At 40.9% G+C, this 18,273-nt stretch overlaps 1 protein-coding gene across 2 annotated transcripts in view; it reads left to right on the top strand.

Annotated features, from left to right (window-relative positions):
- The first annotated feature begins 5,156 nt into the window (after window positions 1-5,156).
- LEMD3 (LEM domain containing 3) overlaps window positions 5,157-18,273 on the top strand; it is a 278,836-nt gene continuing 265,719 nt past the window's right edge. For both annotated transcript variants that reach the window (XR_010025820.1, XM_063133918.1), the window contains exons 1-4: window positions 5,157-6,748; window positions 11,699-11,733; window positions 12,518-12,581; window positions 18,162-18,229. Coding sequence is in view for 1 of the 2 variants with exons in the window: in XM_063133918.1 (XP_062989988.1) it covers window positions 5,206-6,748; window positions 11,699-11,733; window positions 12,518-12,581; window positions 18,162-18,229 (1,710 nt within the window). In the remaining variant the exon portion in view is untranslated. The remainder of the gene's footprint in view (window positions 6,749-11,698; window positions 11,734-12,517; window positions 12,582-18,161; window positions 18,230-18,273) is intronic.

Below are 18,273 nucleotides of genomic sequence, written 5' to 3'. Positions count from 1 at the left end.
AACAGAACTGACTCCTGGGGGATACCATCCACCAATGGCCAATGCATCAAACAAGAGTCCCCAACATCACCTTTGGGAACTGACTCCTAGACCCATCCTCACCAAACAGTCCAGGAGGATACCATAGTTTATAGTATTAAGAATATAAGAACATAAGAGCCATGCTGTATCAGAGCAAGGGTCCATCTAGTCCTGCACTTGGTTCACACAGTGGCCAACCATCTGCTGACCCAGGGACTCACAAGCAGGACATGATGTAACAGCACTCTCCCACCCATGTTCCCCAGCAACTGTTGTATGTAGGCATACTGTCATGGATACATGCCGTAGCACATAACCATTACGACTAAGTAGCCATTGGTAGCCTTCTCCTCCAGGAAGTTATCCAACCCCTTTTTAAAGCCATCCAAATTGGTGGCCATCACTACATCTTGTGGTAGTGAGTTCCATAATTTAACTATGCTCTGTGTAAAGAAGTACTTCCTTTTATCTGTCCTGAATCTCTGATTAATCAGCTTCATGGAATGACCCCAGGTTCTATTATTATGAGAGAAGGAGAAAAATGTATCCCTATGCATAATTTTGTACAAATCTATCAGGTGTCCCCTTAGCCTCCTTTTTCCCCAAGCTAAACAATCCCAGTATTAACTGCCTCCAAGAGCTCCAGCAGAATCAAGAGGGGCAGATTCTTCTGTCTAATTTCTAGTGTAGATTGGTTCTTCCAAGGTGATCAAAGCTGTTTCAAACCTAAAACCAGGCCTGAACGCAGACTAAAATGGATCTAGGTAATTCTCTTCACTCAAGAATCTCTGGAGCTGAGGTGTCACTACTCACTCAAATACCTTGCCCAGAAATGGCAACTTTGGGACTGATAAGGAATTATCCACTATGGTGAGATCTGGAGAGCCCCCCCCCCCCAATAAAGGTCTTGCTACAGCCATTTTAAGGTTGGATGGAATTGCACACTCCTATAAAAAGGCATTCATCACTCTCCTTAACCATTTTCTCAAGCCTCAACTTGGCTGCTTTAATCAGTCAAGAAAGGCAAGGATCACTCTACCAAGGATCTTGTCCACATCCTCAGGCTGTACAAACTGGAACCTGTTCAAAACAACCAGGTAAACAGATGCCAGAGATAAGTTATTAGGAACTGTTACCAATATGGTATTGGAATCAGATGGTATGGGTATGCTGCTATACTGCAAAGTAATTGATACAGTAATTGATTATTTTCAGTAAGGTCCATCTTACATAGATAGGTCCACCCCCTTTACAGTCTTGTAAAACAAGGGATGTTTTACGGTAACAGTGTTATCTCTATATTATTGTTTAAAAATAATGTGCAGGTGGGAGTGAGAGCACAGAACAATCTTTGAAAATATTTACTCTGTCCATTTGAGATATTAGAGCTTGACTATATGTTGTTGCAACCTCTTCAATGCCTGCAACAATAGTACTTTTTTCAATTGGAGGGTATGTTAATTTATATGTATAGAGGCACATTTAGAAATAATTATTATAATTTAAATAGAATTACAATATCTCTCTCCATAGTGGAGAAAATTGTGACCTCATAATCTATGAGTATGCTTAATCTGCTATCCAAGTGCAAACTATTGATTGGCAACTTCTTACGGTTATCTTTAAACCAGACTTGGGCCAGTCAGCTCTTCAAGGAGAGGACTGCTGTCTATAAAGTAGTGATTGTGGCCATCCTGTCTTTGAATTACACCCAGAAATCAATAGGTATGTGTGTAGTGCACAGCTTAAGGACTGGTGCACTATTGTCCACATCAGCCAGTCTTTACTAGAGGACTTTTAGGGGTAATAAGATGGTTCTTTCTTATTCTTATTATTTAGCACACTTATTTCAGTTTATAGCACAAAAAGACATACAACAAACACAACTTTTTAAAAACAAGCCAAAATGTTTCACGCAAGCCCACCCCAAACCCCTCTGTCCTCCCATAAGCCTACCCATCCTATTCCAGCACCAAATTCAGGGACACTTGGATAGCAACAATTAGTAAAGCAACAGAAATACATAACAAGAGGAAAGCAAGGGGGACACACACACACACACACACACCTGTAATTATACAAACACAAAATTGCACTGGAAGTTTTCTTTGCAAATTTAAAGCTATTATTAATCTCAAGAAGTCCCTGCCAAATATTTTGCATTTTTCTAGCAGTCTTGCTTAAGATAGCTAGCTTCCCCTGTACAGACAAGTGAATCAGTTCTTCCCATTGTGGAGCAGTCCTTTTAATAGATTATCAGCACAATCCTGTGTGTGTGTACTTGAAAATAAATTTCATTGAGCTCAGTGTATAGGATTGCACCCTATGAAAGGCTTTGACTCTTCAGTTATTAAAAACACACCAGTAACAAGATTTGCAGGAGACTGAGTGGTTTAAGATTAACCTGACATTTAAAAGGTACTTAAGAACACGTGATATTTCATGCACACAATCTACAATACTATATCTTCTGAATTACACTAGGTATTTTAAGAGGCATTTAAAAACAATAATAACTATGAGAATGATTTACTTTGAAATCAATTGGATTTCTGGATAAGGAATTACAGGTGGAATTAGAGAAGAATTGGAGCCTTTGGAAAAGACTTTTAGATTTAAGTTACGTAAAAATTAATTATCTTTAGATAAAATGCTTTGAATAGAAATTCTGAATATTGTTTCTGACTGTATATTCATAACATTTTGGGGGTGGAATCAACCAAAAAAATCTATAGGATGTAAAATTGCTTTATGTTTCTTATGGCTTTCTTTATAGTACACAATACTCTTTAGTTCAGAACATTGGGTTGTATCCAATGTTGTCATTTCATTTCCACCAAGCTTCTCTTGCCCGCAGAAGTCCTGTTTTCATCCTTGTGCAAGTGTCATATCCAATACTTTGATTATATTTGCACAAGTCATGGCACAATCATTTTTACGACGTGTTAGGCTAGGTGCTGCTTGAGCGAGTTGTTTTACTAGTGCTTGTGTAACCGCTGGCAGAATAACACCTCTTGTACTGTTTCTACTACTAGCAATACCTTGGATACAGCAACCAATTACAATTCTTTAGGCTTGTAGGGTGACTTAGGCCAGATCTACACCAAGCAGGATATAGCACCATGAAAGCGTTATCAAAGCAGTATATAAGAGGCAGGAGCCACACCAAGCAGGATACAGCACTATGAAAGCGGTATATGGTGTCATGGGCACCAACAGTCCGTGCACTTCAATACCGCAATAAAGCAGTAGTGTGGCTCCTGCCTCTTATATACCGCTTTCATAGTGCTATATCCTGCTTGGTGTAGATCTGGCCACAGTCTCACTGAACTTACGGTGCAGAACCTATTACTGGTCTACAGGTTCCATCAACCCTAACCAGAGTTTAAAGTTTGCCCTGTCCTTCTTGCTGCATTGCAGTGTGGCTGAATCTAAGGTTGCCAGCCAGGGTAAAAAGTCCAAAATAGAGAAGACTGAAGATCTGATCTGCGGACTCCAAGGATCTGCATTGCCTTTTAAAAAACAAATCAAGGACACACGTTATAGCTGTCCTTTTGGTCTGCGATGAGGGCTTGGAGGAGCCCTCCCACAAACGAACTGAAAACGTGCGTGATCTTGATCTTAGCAAGCCCACTCATCCGCCTCTCCCCCACCCACTTTGGCGGGCGGAGCGGTGCGGCGCTTGCAGGGTGACGGGCGGGTCTAGGCCACAGTCTAGTGCGCACGCGTCAGTTCCGGCCGGCGGGGCCCAAAGAGATAGGAAAATATACACACGCTCAACGCAGCCTCCACTTCCTGCTCTGAATAGACACCTCCATATGCGGGGCATGTTGGAATCCATGTACAGTTTAAATTACTGAGCACAATTGGCTAGGCTTAAAAGGTTCCTTTTCGTTGCAGTGCCTTGAAGTAATCACGCCTTTTACGGCCATAAAGTTCTTTGGCTCACTGGATGAGTCTGCTTCCTCATTGGTTGTAGGAATAAACTTTTTTTTTTAAAAAAAATACTAAAAATGGTTGTTAGGGTGTTTGTGAGAAGGAAAGACGCAGCAATTCCCAGGACTGGTAGTATGGATGGTTAGGATGAACAGCATCTGAAAAGGGGAAAGGAGCTGTTGCACACATCTTTTAAGGCTGCACTCACGTAGTACTTAGAAGTGAGTCCCAATGAACTCAGTGGGCCGTATTTCTGGGTAAACACACACAGGTTTATGAGATTCGTGTTTTGTGCATGTATGTAGCTTGTGTGGTGTGATATATTCCAGTTATTGGTGCAGGTTGTTTATTCCACACACAGTTTGAGGAAGATATGCCAAACTGAGACTCATGTTTGATACTGTGTCCCATCAGAACGTAAAGTGAAGGTTTTATACAAGGGCAAAAGGGCCCACTGAAAGTTTGTTAGGTGTTCACATTGCAGATAAAATGTTGGGAAGCCTCCCATGCCTTTCAAAGTCGTGCAGTAGGCAGAAATTCCACTGGTGCAGCCTTCTTAATGGCAGAGTGTTGCAATAGTTGAACTTCTGGCTGTGTCACAGTCCCATTGTTTAAACTTTAAAGTCACAGGAGCCCCAGTGCTATCAAATATAAATCAAAAGCATTTTCTTCGCTTTTGGGTAGAAAAGGGAGCATGTAAGTTACACTTTCAAGGTCTTTAACAACAAAGAGTCTTGTGCCAGTTTAAAGACTAATAAATTTATTGGAGCATAGACTTTCATGGGCACTTCATCAGGTACAACCTCAAATTGGCAGATTTGTATACACATGCTGGGAGGACTGGGGATGTAAACTGTATTGTCAGAAGGAATGTACAACCTAGATGTCAGGCAGAAATACAGCAGGGGAAGCCTCTTACATCACCACATCTTCACCTGTTGAATATCTGTTTCCTGTTGTGGGGGGAATATAATCCTACTAGGAATCAAAATGCCATCCTGGTTCTTTTTTTTTTTTTTTGTATACACATTGCATATATAAAATAGAGCATACATATTGTCTTGATGTTTTTGCCGTAATTCCTTTGTATTTGCAGCACTTATTCTCCCCGCACATGAAGCTCCTTTCCTCAGCTGCAGTTCGGGGAACCGGAACTCTAGTCAGAGAACCATTAAAGCTGCAGCCCCTGGGCGGAGACGGGAGCTCGGCGCGTGGGTAGGAAGCGGCCGCGGCGGTTGAGGGAGGAAAATGGCGGCGGCCGCCGCGCAGCTCACTGATGAGGAGCTTTTCTCCGAACTGAGGCGACTCGGCTTCTCCCCGGGGCCCGTGACGGAGAGCACTCGGCCGGTCTACCTGAAAAAGCTCAAGAAGCTACGAGAGGAAGAGCGGGCTGGTGGGGCCCGTGGCGCCGCCGCCAACAAGACCCGGAACAGTAACAACAATAACCTGGGGGCAGGAGGCGGCGGCGGCTTGGGGGCTAGGCTGGCCAGCGCCGACTTCTCCTCCCTGTCCGGGGCGGCTGGCGGCGGGAGTGGCCGGGCCCGCGCAGCTCCCGTCAGTGGAGGCGGCGGCGGCAAAGTCCTGCTGGGCTTCAGCTCTGACGAATCGGATGTGGAGGCCAGTCCCAGGGGCCAGGCTGGCGCCGCTGGCAGCCGGAGGGAACGGGGTTCAGGCTCACGCCGGGACCCGAGGCCTGCAGCGGCTTTGGGCGCTGGCTGCCTCAATAACAGCGCCTTGGCGGAGGCGCCGGCCCGGCGGAAGCCCAATGCCTGGTGGGGGGCGACGGCTAGACGGGCGACGGTCACGGCAGGGGCTCGGGAGCAGACTGAGGGCGGGAGGGAACTGGGCGAGGGCAGCGAAGAGGACGACGAGGGAGAGGAGGCGAGGAGGGAGGAAGAGCTGCAGCGCGAGCGGTATAAGACCCGGGCAGTGAACGGGAACAGGTTCCTGTCCTACAGCGGCGCAACGAGGAGGGACAAGTATTCGGACTCGGAAGAGGAGGACGAGGAGGCGCCGCCGGCAGACACTGAGGCCAAGCAGCAGGTATTGAAAGAGGAGGCGCTTGCCCGCCACTACCTGGCCAGAAAAGGCCTCAGCAAATCTGCTACCCCATTCTCAGCCCGTAAATGTGCTGCAGCTGGCGATGGCTTGAAGGAGGAGGGCCAGGGGCAAGGCGTCGTCGTCGTCAGGGTGGGGGCAGCTGCAGCAGCTGCTGCTGGTGGAAACGTTAACGAGAGGGGGAAAAGTCGAGAGGAAGATGAGGAGGAAGTAGCAGCCAAAAGAGATGGCGAATATCAAGACTCAAGTCCACTCATCCCCAGATACCGCTGCAGCTCTTCCAAGAAAGCCCATCAGCTGTTACTGCCACCAATGTTGGCTGACTTGGATGGTAGCAAAATGACTGATTCTCGGGGCGGTAACAGGAAACCAGCCAACAATCATGTCCTCACTGGTGCTCTTGCTGGCTACAGTACTGAATCCAGGATCTATACTGCTACCAACAGTCTCTCACTAGGTGCTACCACTTCCGCCTCCACTAGAATTAATCACTCCAACCACACAGGTTCCAATCATACCTATCTGAAAAACACCTACAAGCAGAAGCTCTCTGAGCCAGAGGAGGATCTTCTTCAGCAGTTCAAGAGAGAAGAAATATCCACCACAGGAAGCTTCAGTGCTCACTACCTGTCTATGTTCCTCTTAACTGCGGCCTGCTTGTTCTTTCTGATACTGGGACTCACTTACCTAAGAATGAGAGGTTCGGGAGTAGCTGAGGATGTGGGAGTTGATAGTAAGTATTAAGATATGGGGTAGAAGTCCTTTGCCACACTACATACCAAGCATGTCATAGGTGGTAAGCGAAGCCTAAGTAGTACTGCTTTGTGATTGATGAATGCTTAACACCAGCTTCTGTAGAATAGACTTTTCGGTTTCAGCACTGGAACTAAGAACAATAGCTTTAAATGGTCTTGGTCTGCATCCCTTCCCCCTCCCAAAAATTCTGTTGCCTGTATATAGTTTTTTGTATTTAGAACAATTCTATGTTTTAATTATGCATCTTTCAACATTGATGAAGGCTTTGACCAGAGGTAGTACTCTTGATCATGCTACAGGTTGATATGTATTTTGTTTTTCAGAATGGCATAGTTACTGTTATGCCTCCCAGGTCTAAAAATGGAAATTTGATCCACAAGTTGTGACTTGTAGGCCTGGTGATGGAGATGAATCAGTTTTTAAATGGTGTTTGATGCTTCATCTGAACTAATTTTGGCCTATTGGAGACTGGTTTTACACATTACAGAATTTACACACAGGAAAGACTTTCATTTAGGAATGAAAGAGTTGTATAGCATAGACTATTACATAATACCTGTATTCTGACCCAAATGTAGCATTTCAATTCCAACATGAAACTGCTTCCCATATAGAAATTTGTAATGTGTAAAACTAACTAGAAGATTTAGAATGTACTCTATTGAAGATTCTGGAATGGCATTGAAATACAAGCCCTATTCAGAAGTTATGCCTGAGTAGGGTATGGGAACACAAGAGGGATGGGGCTGTATATGCCTACTTGTCTCCAATGTCCCCAACTGCTCCATGTTGAATGGGGAAATCTGCAGGGGGCTTCTCAGGTTTGAATGCAAGTAGAAGCTTCCATATGTCCAGGAACCTTACTTTGTTAGGGTTCCCAGTTGTGCAAAGGCTTCTACTTGCCTTCAACCCAACGAAAATAAAAGCCCCCTGCAGACCCTCCCATTCAACATGGGGAGGTCAGGAAATGAGGATGCAGGACTGGAGCTTATGAGGATGTTGAGGGGTGGGGCTAATGGCTTTGGTCCTTTTACTCATGTTCATGTGGCCTATTCAAGCCTGAATAGGGCCACAGTTTCGTATGACTTTATATCATGTGTCATAAAGCTAGCTTACAGTGCAATAATATGCATGTCTACTCAGAAATTAGTCCTATCAAGATTAATGGGACTTACTCCTGGGTAACTTTGTAGAGGGTTGCACAACTGTCTGAGAATTCTGACAGTTAAAGGAGAGAATAGATGTGAAAAGAAACATGTATTTGACTTCAGTTGAGGGGGAATTTGGCAATGGGAGTTCTTGAATAGGAAGAAACAACTGTTCATTGGTTTAAAGTTCTAGCAAGATGCTTCGTGTTGTTTAATATGCTGTGTATACAAAAAAAGAGAGAAAATAGAAAGTTCATAAACAGTTTCTCTCTCATCCCCCCCCCCCCTCAGCAAGGCACTTTTAATAGTTTAATGATCTCCTATAACTTAGTGTTCAGTGACACTTAAGGTCTGAATCCAGGATTTTGAAAAAAATATTTTTTCTTGTTTTTTTGCTTCATTGTTGAAAAAACAAAACTTGCTGATTTCCCCCCGTTATGTAGATAATATTTTGGAAACTTATGAAAACGCTCTTTTTACCAAAATACAACAGATAACAGACAAGCCATAGTCTTTCTTGTTTTGTGAGTCTTTAGGTGAATCGGTATTTAGCCAGACACAGTGATTCTTAGATACTGTATACATCCCTTTTTTAGCACGTGCTTACCTTTTATTAAGACATAATTACCTTACTGAAGTATGTTTTGAGTCCCAAATGGTTGATAAAGAGATTTTTAGAACTGTTTTTTTTTAAAAAAATAGAAGAAAAACTATACCTGTAAACAGAATCTTGAAACAGTGCCTCTGATGCATGGGAGGTACGTGGTATACTTGTACATTTCCACTAATTTCATAACATATGAAGCAGCGCTCAGACTTGGAATGCTTGGTAATGGCAGTCCTATAAAGAAACACAGAAAGACATTGGTGGCAAATAATATTTCATTGAATTGTGACATTTTTCCTCAGGTTATATTCTTAATAGTTTGATATGTGTAATGGCATCTAATGCTTATGCTATGTTCAGGGTTTTAATTTCAAACCCTCATATTGTGCACATGCATTCACATGGTGTTTTTGCAAATAGACACAATGTATTGAGCTATCTGAGGACAGTAATATTTTCCCTTAGTAACATGTTATATGTTAATGCTATTATCTGATAATTACAACTTATAGTTCATTAAAAATTTGTGGAATGGTTAAAATAACAAAAAAAATCCTAATAGAGGAATATTAGAATCATATTAATACGTATGGAAGTTTTCAGTTTAGACCACATTTATTAAGGAGATACAGATTCAGTTTTGAGAGTTATATTGTCTTTGAGGGCTACATGCTATATGGTTATTTCCCAGGTTTTCATCATAATCCTCAGTGCTAGGAGCAATGTTGAATTTTTTATAATTTTAGAAAGGAACTGCAAGGCAGAAAAGATGTCACCAATTTATAAATGTTTATAGCACATTTAGGGAATTTTGCAGTCAAAAATTGAATGAGGAGAGGCTGTGTGGTAACTTCCAACTGTATAGTTGTTCAGTACTGCAATTTGTATCGAATCTGCTGATGGACAAGAGTTGTATTTCTAAAACGTTAAAGTGTAATCAACAAAGTTGGGGAGAAGCCATAGCTCAGTCAAAGAATACATGGTTTACATACAGAAAGTCTCAGGTTTGATCGGTGGCCTCTTTAGTGTTTGGAAAGACCCTTCCTTAGAGAACTGCTGTCTTCAATGTAGACAGTACTTAGCTAGATGGACCAATGGCCTCACCCGACTTGGTATAAGGCAGCTTCTGTGTTCCTATTTTACACATTCAGAAGCAAATGGGTGGACCTGTAAGATGCACGTGTTTGCGGATACACATTTATTGCATTTTATATTTTTAATCTTTATACCTAAAAATATAATGGATTGACCCTGTTCAGTCATAATGATAAGCCATGGTTTAATAGTCTGGAAATGTCCTGATATTGCTCAGTTTCCGCAGATATATATTAGGGTGCAATCCTATGCATGTTTAGATAGAAAAAAGTCCTACAACTCTCAGCATGCCCCAGCCACGTGACTGCCTGGATCATGCTGGGAGTTGTAGGACTTCTTTTTCTAAATATGCATGGGATTGCATCCTTAGTTTCTGAAACCACAGTTTCTTATTATATATGAATTGAGAAACTGGCTTAAAGGTTCTCCCAAACCAGGATATGAACAAGTATCAAATTGTGGTTTTACCATTGTGTTTGAACCAATAAGCACAGGGCTATAACTGAAAACAACAGTCAAATGTTAAATTCCCTCTCCTTCCTCTTCCAATAATTGGCAGTATAACTTTGTTTCCTGATGTCATTTCCTCACCCTTTCTACAGTCTAGCTACTGAGATTAGTTAGACTGGTTAGATTGATCAGTAAACATTTTACAGTATTTTCTTGTGCATGCTTGCTTTTCCTCTGTGACTCTACATGGGGATACTGTTCTTCACAGCAGCACTGTGATTCGTACAATGGCTGAATTCAGACATTTCTGATCCACATTGTTCCATTATGTCAGTTGGAGGGCTTGTTTGAAACATGGTTTGCTGGTTAAGATGTAGTGGCAAGCTAAGGTTTGATGAAGCTGTTATTTTACCATTAATGGTAACATTAATGGTAAAATAACAGCTTCATCAAACCTTAGCTTGCCACTACATCTTAACCAGCAATTATTTTACCATTAATTTATTTTAATGGTAAAATTATTTTACCATTAATGTTACCATTAATGGTAAATGTTACCATTAAGCTGTTACTTTAGAGGGGCAAAGAGCACAAGCACAGGGTTTAGGAATATAGGAAGTTGAGCTAGATGGAACAGTGTTGTGTATTCACTGGCCCTGTTCAGAAGACAACTTAAACCACTGTGGCTTAACCACCGTGGCTTAAGGTGTCTTCTGAACAGGGCCACTGACTGGCAGTGGCTATCCAGGGATTCAGGCAGGAATTTTACCCAGTCCTGTGTGGAGATGGAAGGCATTGCACCTGGAGCTTTCTGTATACAAAGCATGTGCTCTACCACTGAGCTGTGATCCTTCCTCTGTGATGGTTTGGAGAACTGGAAATAGTATGGCTGAATGCATCCAGTCATACCCTGAATCCTATTATAATCAGTGGAATTTTATGCTCAAACTGATCACTTGGGGACAGTTTCACATCCTGGAGTATATTTGGTAGGGTACTGCAGTGCCTTATGTAAGGTATGTTGGTTGCATTTACACTTCATAATTTTATTTTTACTACAATTTTCCTGCCCTTCATTCAAAGAGATAGGTCTTAGGGTCACACTGGACAGTGTTTCTATGGGATGTCTACTTAAATGTGTGTAGTAATGTAGACCAGAGCTTCTGGGATTTATTTTGTTTTTTTATTAGAATCTCAAAGTCCACCAACTGGCATCAGATGCAAAATAGTGCCACAGAGCAGATACACACCTCGCAGAATTAAGGAACAGGGAGCCTCTGGTCACATGGCTCAGTCCTGGAGTTGTTTACCGTATCAGAACTAAGCTCACAGTCTTTTCACACACAAATCTACTCACAGCTCCCTCCTCTCAGCAATTCTCTTCATTTCATTGCTGCTGTCAAACCATTGAGAGTCAGAAACCCTTACAGATCTACTTCATATCATCTAGAGAAGTACCAATAGATCACATCGTCTAGGGAACTACCAATAGATTACATCTACCTTCTGCCCACCATTGATAATAAATGCTGCATTTTACCTGATGGTTTGTTTGATTTTTGTAGCTTTATTTAAAATAATGTTGGCATTGAAATTAAGTCATTTCTTTCTTTCTTCCTGTTAATAGATAAAAGCTTGTTCACTGACACATTCAATATTGAAGTAAGTATGTGCTTAATATACATTTTGAGAATTCTGTTTAATTCTTAACCATCACATCCTGATACCTTGATTAAGTAGTTATTGGCCTATCTAAATTTTAGGTGAACTTACTATAAGAGTTTTGCATGTTGCATGCTAGATGTCCATTATATAAAGAATTTATATCATCTTCAAAGTATTGCTGTCTTTAGAAAATTATATTGGGGAGGGGAGTTTCAGATAAGAGTTTGGTTATATTTTAAGATTGTGCTAGTATCACTTGTACACAAACCCTAGGATAATACACAATAGGTGAAGTAGGGGAGATCTTGGTTTGCCACCTTAGACCAATCAACTTCTGAAACAATTTACTTGGGAGAACTTATCAGTTCCAACCACTGTTCTAGAAGTGAGGTGTACTAAACACCTTTTGCTGGTTTTGCGTTCAGTAGCCATTAATGTAGTTTTTTACTCTGACTAAAAGACTGCACTGTTGAGGTCTCACAGTCTTTGACAAGGCCCTACAAGATGAAGGCTTGTAAACATTACTCTGCCATCCAAACATAGTCCCGGATTTCATATACCTTATGTTGATTATAGTATACTCTTCTTTGAGCCAATCTTGGAACAGTGGCAATTTTGAACAGGACCCATCCAAAAATAAGTGTGCTATACTTTTGAGGTGAGTGGCATCCACTAGGGGCTATGTTAATCATAAATTGTGAACGTTTAGATGGTTTCAGAGTAGGGTTTTTTTTTTACACACTTCAAACAAAGTTTGCAAACTGGTGTCTTAAATTTCTAGGTAAACAATACAATTCTTATGAAAAGCTTATACATACTTCATGATGAGCTGGCACAAATAGCAGGTAAGCCTTTAAAGCTATTATTAAATTGTTGGGATTTAAAAAACCATGGATGTGTATAAATAAGCAAGAGGTAGTTAAGGCAATAAGATTAATTTTTAAACATTCTTCCTTGTTGCAGGAACAAAAGAAATGAGCTTAATTCACTTGTATTGGTAATAAAATTGTGTTTAATCTGTAATATAAAAAGTGATAGCAAACTTTGGCTAGTTTGTACATAACATCTAGTTGCTTTTTTATTTATTTATAAAAGACAGCAACTGGCAGTGAAACTGATCAAACAGAATGAACTCGCACGCTGGCTCATGCACAAAAACCCAGGCTTAAAATAAACAAACCTGGTTTATCATATGTGAGAATGGACCTATATGTTGATTACATTGTTGAAATATACTTTTAAAAACATGTTTAAAGAAAACTAAATACTGCTGTATTAATCAGACAAAGCATAGGCAGCTGTGGAAAAAATCCACAGTAGGGCAATACCTTTTATTAGGACCAACTAATATGTCACAAAATAGTGAACCAGATTTCAAATTCTCCAGAACTCTTCAACTGGCAGGAGGTTAAAATATAATGGGGGAGGGGAGCAAACAAGGAGTAGTGTAGTTCTCAAAGTCTGCAGTTTATAACATTCTTCAGCTGGAATGCAGAAGGAATTTTGCAGACATAAATGGATTATCTTCTCAGAGTGCAATGCAGATAGATCATAAGATGCATCTACTGCTTATATTTGAGCAAAAATTAAAAATAGATGTTCCTGAGAATATAAAATCTGGCAGTTACTCAGTTCTGTGTCAAGTTCTAATTGGATACAATGATCCCTTATGAGGCAAAGAATTAGCAAAGCTGGAGGTTAATTTTTAGGAGGGGCACTAGATAAAAATTCAGGAGCAACCTAACTCGGTAGCAGTTGGAGAACATGCAACTCCCAAAAGTAAGGTCCCATCTTTGAGTAGTAGAAGGCTACCATAATTGGAGGCTAATCCAATTATGTTGGCATATCTGGTTAGTCTGCTTCATCTGTAAACCCATCAGGAGAGTTAAAGCCAGTTAAACAATATTTAGAAATATGTTCACCTGGCACCTAAAAGTGCCAGATAAAGGTGCTGGGCAAGCCTATTTGGGGAGAGTGTGCCAAAGTCAGGATGCCCCAACTGAAAAGTCTGTCTTTCTGTTCACCACCTGTCTAATTTCTGAAGACAGAGTACCTGGTGAAGAGCCTCAGAAGATTACTTCAATATGTAGGCAGGTTCGTGTGGGAACTCATGATAGCAGGTGTGCTTGGGTTTGGATTCCTCTGCTGTCATGAAGGAGGGGGAGTTTGTGCTTTATCAACAGATACCATCTACAACCTGTGTTGTAAAAATGGTGGAATTATATCATTTCTGTTTTGAATGAACATTGCCACATGTAAATTAGCACATACTGGGTTGGGTCCAGATTTAGGCATGTATTCCATGCATTTTCCAAGGATTTAACCCTCTTGATTCCCCCTTTCAACTTTCTTTTCACTAGTTCCTTCATTTTAGAGAAGTGTCCTCTTTTGAAGTCAAGTGTGAATGTGTTGGATTTTCTGGGCAATTTCCCACCTAAGTATATATTGAATCTGATAGCACTGTGGCCACTGTTACCGATTGGTTCAACAATATTTACATCTCGTGTTAGGTCCTGGGCAGCACGACTTAGGATTAAGTCCAGGGTTGCCCCGCCGCTGGTCGATTCCATGACCAACTGTTCCAGGGCACAGTCATTTAGGACATTGAGAAATTTAACCTCTTTGTCATGACTGGAATATGAATTTATCCAGTCAATGTGAGGATAATTGAAGTCACCCATTATTACAACACTTCTTTGTTTGGAGGCCTCCCTGATTTCATTCTCCATCTCAAGGTCACTCTGAGCATTTTGGTCTGGGGGACGATCGCACGTTCCTAGTACTATATTAGTTTTGGGGCCCTGTATTGTCACCCACAGCACTTCTGTGGAAGAGTATTCCCAGTTTAGGTGCTGTAGTCTGCTTGACACAATACCCTCCTTGAAGCACAGTGGCTGCTCTGTGTGGAGCACAATTCCAACCCACCTTAAGCATGTGGGACTAGCTTCAGATTTTGTCAACTTCAGATCTTTGTTAATTGGCAGCATTTTACTTTATTAAATTAAGTTTCATAAGGTGTTCTTTGTGAAAAAAATGTGTTTTCCTTCAAAATGTCAGTTCCACTTGTTAAGTTGCTGTTTCCACAGATATGTTGTAAGAAAGGCTCATTTATCTTCATATCATCTATGTCTTGTACTATGTTCATGGGACTCCCCTTCCTAATTTTACTGAACTGTGAGGTTTAGAAAACGTAACAACTTATATATCTGTAGCACTATTGCTAATCTGTAGTTGGAATTGTATATTCTTTATGTCTGGAGGCAACAGTTGTACATTATTCTTTATTACTGGGCTTAGTAAGCAGCTCAGGAACACATGCCCTCACATCTCTGGACACAAATTAGGGTTCCGTTTTGCTTTTCTGGCCAGATTAGGGGGCTTGCTTGTCTGTCAAGCCAGAGTTTTTCTTCATACATTTAAAGCATTTAACAGGATATTTAACTAATTTGTGCCCTTTGGGTTAAAAGTATCAAACTTGCCATGGACATTCAGTGAACATGCCTAAACATTTCCTGATGTGAATTTCTCCTCACATCTACTCCTGTTTTGAAATACAATGTACATAGACAAAAAATGCAAAACAAGGAGTGTGCATGTTTACAATGTAGTAGGAAATCCTATGCTATCTCTTGAAAGAAATATACATGCAAGTGGTTCACTAGAAAGTAATGTTATGCAATGTTGTTAATGCAAGATACTGTTTCTGAAAAATCTTTTTATCAATCATTGACCCAGTGTTAACACCAAAGGTGAATAGCTTCCAAAAAATGTGCAAAAGACTTGGTTATGCGTGTAAATTGATAGGGTATGGGACTTAAATTTATTTATGGGACACAAATATGGGAATGTTCCTATGTTAGGGATAAACTTCACCTGGAAACCCTATTGTTCCATCTATAGCATAAGTTCACTCAGTGAAGTATATGTCATTACTGATACTCAGGTAAAATTGTTCTTGAAAACAGTTTACTTCATGGTGGAAAGAGCAATGCACTTAAGGGTGGTACTTTAGCATTTGTGTAGGCATCTGCAAACCTTTACAGTTACACTATATCATCTCATACCACCACTTTTCCTGAGCTTGACCAAAAGTTGTCCACTTTGGTTACCATCAAGTTTGACCTTTCCTATCCTAACCCCAGTTTGCTGGACTTTGTAACTTCGGATCCCTATGAAATACCTTTTCTCCCTAGATTGTGCACATTGTGTGTTGTTTGAAAACTATTTGTGTTAGTTTCTCGGGATTGTGACATTCTTGACCATGGATGCTACTTTGCCTCATTGACTTTACACAATCCACTGATTCTGTTTATACAAAAGTACTACAAACCTTTCATGTAGCACTGTGGTATTGGCAGGGATATGTGTTGCAGCTTCTGCCAATGGCAAAAAATCATCTGAACTATCTGCCTTTTCCAGCAAAAAAGGGGTCACATTACATCTAATGGGTGTGCCCCCTCCCCGCTTGATAGATGGCATGGCTTGCCACTCATAGAAGACAATCTCATGGAACTTTGGGCTATGATTTGGGGTGGCCCAAAGTCTATTGTTTGATGCACACCTCCTTTCTGTATTCATTTCTGCATGTTGGGTATTTGCATGGTGCATGCCGTAATTGGAAGGGCCTTGTGCTCACAAGAAAAATTGGACCAGAAGAGTTGGGTCTTGTAGAGATCACTCCTCTTGGGATTGAAGTACATGATTTGATATGACCAAAAATTTAGTTTGGGGTACACTCTTCAGTTCCTCATTCTTTTGTCTATTTCTGGCATGGTGGTTTACTTGAGTGTCTGGCGCATATACAGTGCTTGGCTGGAAGTGATGCTCTGAAAACCCATAAAGGAGACTTTACTTGAAGTGTAAATGACTACATGAAGCATTCTGAGTCTTGTATTTGACCATCTTAAGCAAGTTGCTTCACCTTGCTGCATGATAAGGCTGCTCCTGGGCAAGATTTATATAAATTGTGATTACACAGAACCATGTGATTGTAGATCACAGACATCTGTTTTTCAACTCTTGGGGTAGACCTTGCTAAAAAATCACATTCATCATTATGAATCTGTTATGGTAAGAATTTTTGTCATGGCTTGTGAACTAAAAGACAGAATAGCACATTTGTCAGTCTCCTGCACCTCGAGGGGCATTGCTGACTGGGATCCATATCAAAAAATGTTATGAGTATGCCAAGTTTCATAATTTTAACCCAAGGTTTAAATTTTAGGTTTAACCGTTCTGCTAGTTGACCTAATTCATTTTTAGTATAACTTCATTCTAAATATATAAAGCACTCACTAGAAAAGTCAAAATGGAAGGCTGCCTGTATTTTTTCTGTCTACCTTGTATGTATGCATTGAGGATCTACTGCTTATTAGTTTAAATCTACTGCATTCAGTTTAAATTAATATAGTCATAGATGAATTTAATAAATATTTGCAGTCTGCATATAATAGGAACAGTGCAGATGTAAGCAGCATATCAAATGTAAAAGTTATGGCTAAGATCCTAATTTAATTTAATTTAAGGAGAATGTTTCCTGTCCCCCTCCCCCCTGCTGCAGCTCTAAAAACCCATAGAGTGGGATGGGATGGGTTGGGAAGAGGAGATGGGGGAAATTCCTTCTGTGAAATTATCCTCAAATTGAAGTCTGATTTTGGGGTGATTTCCCCCCACCCATCCAGCAGCCCCCTTATGCCCCATCCTATATTGTTCAGGAGGGCTTCTCTAACCCACTGGGGAGGCTTTTCAGGGAGCTGCACTGGGGAAGAGGGGATGGGAAACTTTTTTCCATGAACTTCCTTCAGCTACACTTAGAATACAAGGCTGTATGTTCAAAATATCATAGAATCATAGAATCGCAGAGTTGGAAGGGGCCTACAAGGCCATCGAGTCCAACCCCCTGCTCAATGCAGGAATCCACCCTAAAGCATCCCTGACAGATGGTTGTCCAGCTGCCTCTTGAATGCCTCTAGTGTGGGAGAGGCCACAACCTCCCTAGGTAACTGATTCCACCGTCGCACTGCTCTAACAGTTAGGAAGTTTTTCCTGATGTCCAGCCGGAATCTGGCTTCCTTTAACTTGAGCCTGTTATTCCGTGTCCTGCACTCTGGGAGGATCAAGAAGAGATCATTGAGCATAAATATGATTAAGATTTTATTCATTACCTGAAGATTAGTTGTGTCACTTAGGCTGCAATCTTATACCCACTTATTGGGGATTAAGCCACGTTGAACTCAATAGTCCTTACTTCTGAATAGAAATGTATGGTGGTGCACTGCCAAACGGTGATAGAGATATCCATGTATATATATCCATCAAAAATAGTTTACAAACAATACAACATTAGTTGTATGATCCTGTCTAATGTTCATATTCTTCAGTCATAAATACATAAAAAATATTTGATGAAAGTTTAATTTTACTAGGAGATCATGAATGTGGCAACTCGGTCAAGAAAGGTCTTTCCATCCAGGAGGCGGCTACATATTTAAAAGTAAGTAAATATTGATCTTTTTAAATTGGGATTATCTTTCACTT

This window comes from Elgaria multicarinata, chromosome 9 (assembly GCF_023053635.1).
Source record: "Elgaria multicarinata webbii isolate HBS135686 ecotype San Diego chromosome 9, rElgMul1.1.pri, whole genome shotgun sequence".
NCBI lineage: Eukaryota > Metazoa > Chordata > Lepidosauria > Squamata > Anguidae > Elgaria > Elgaria multicarinata.
This window is presented reverse-complemented; position numbering and strand designations above follow the sequence as displayed.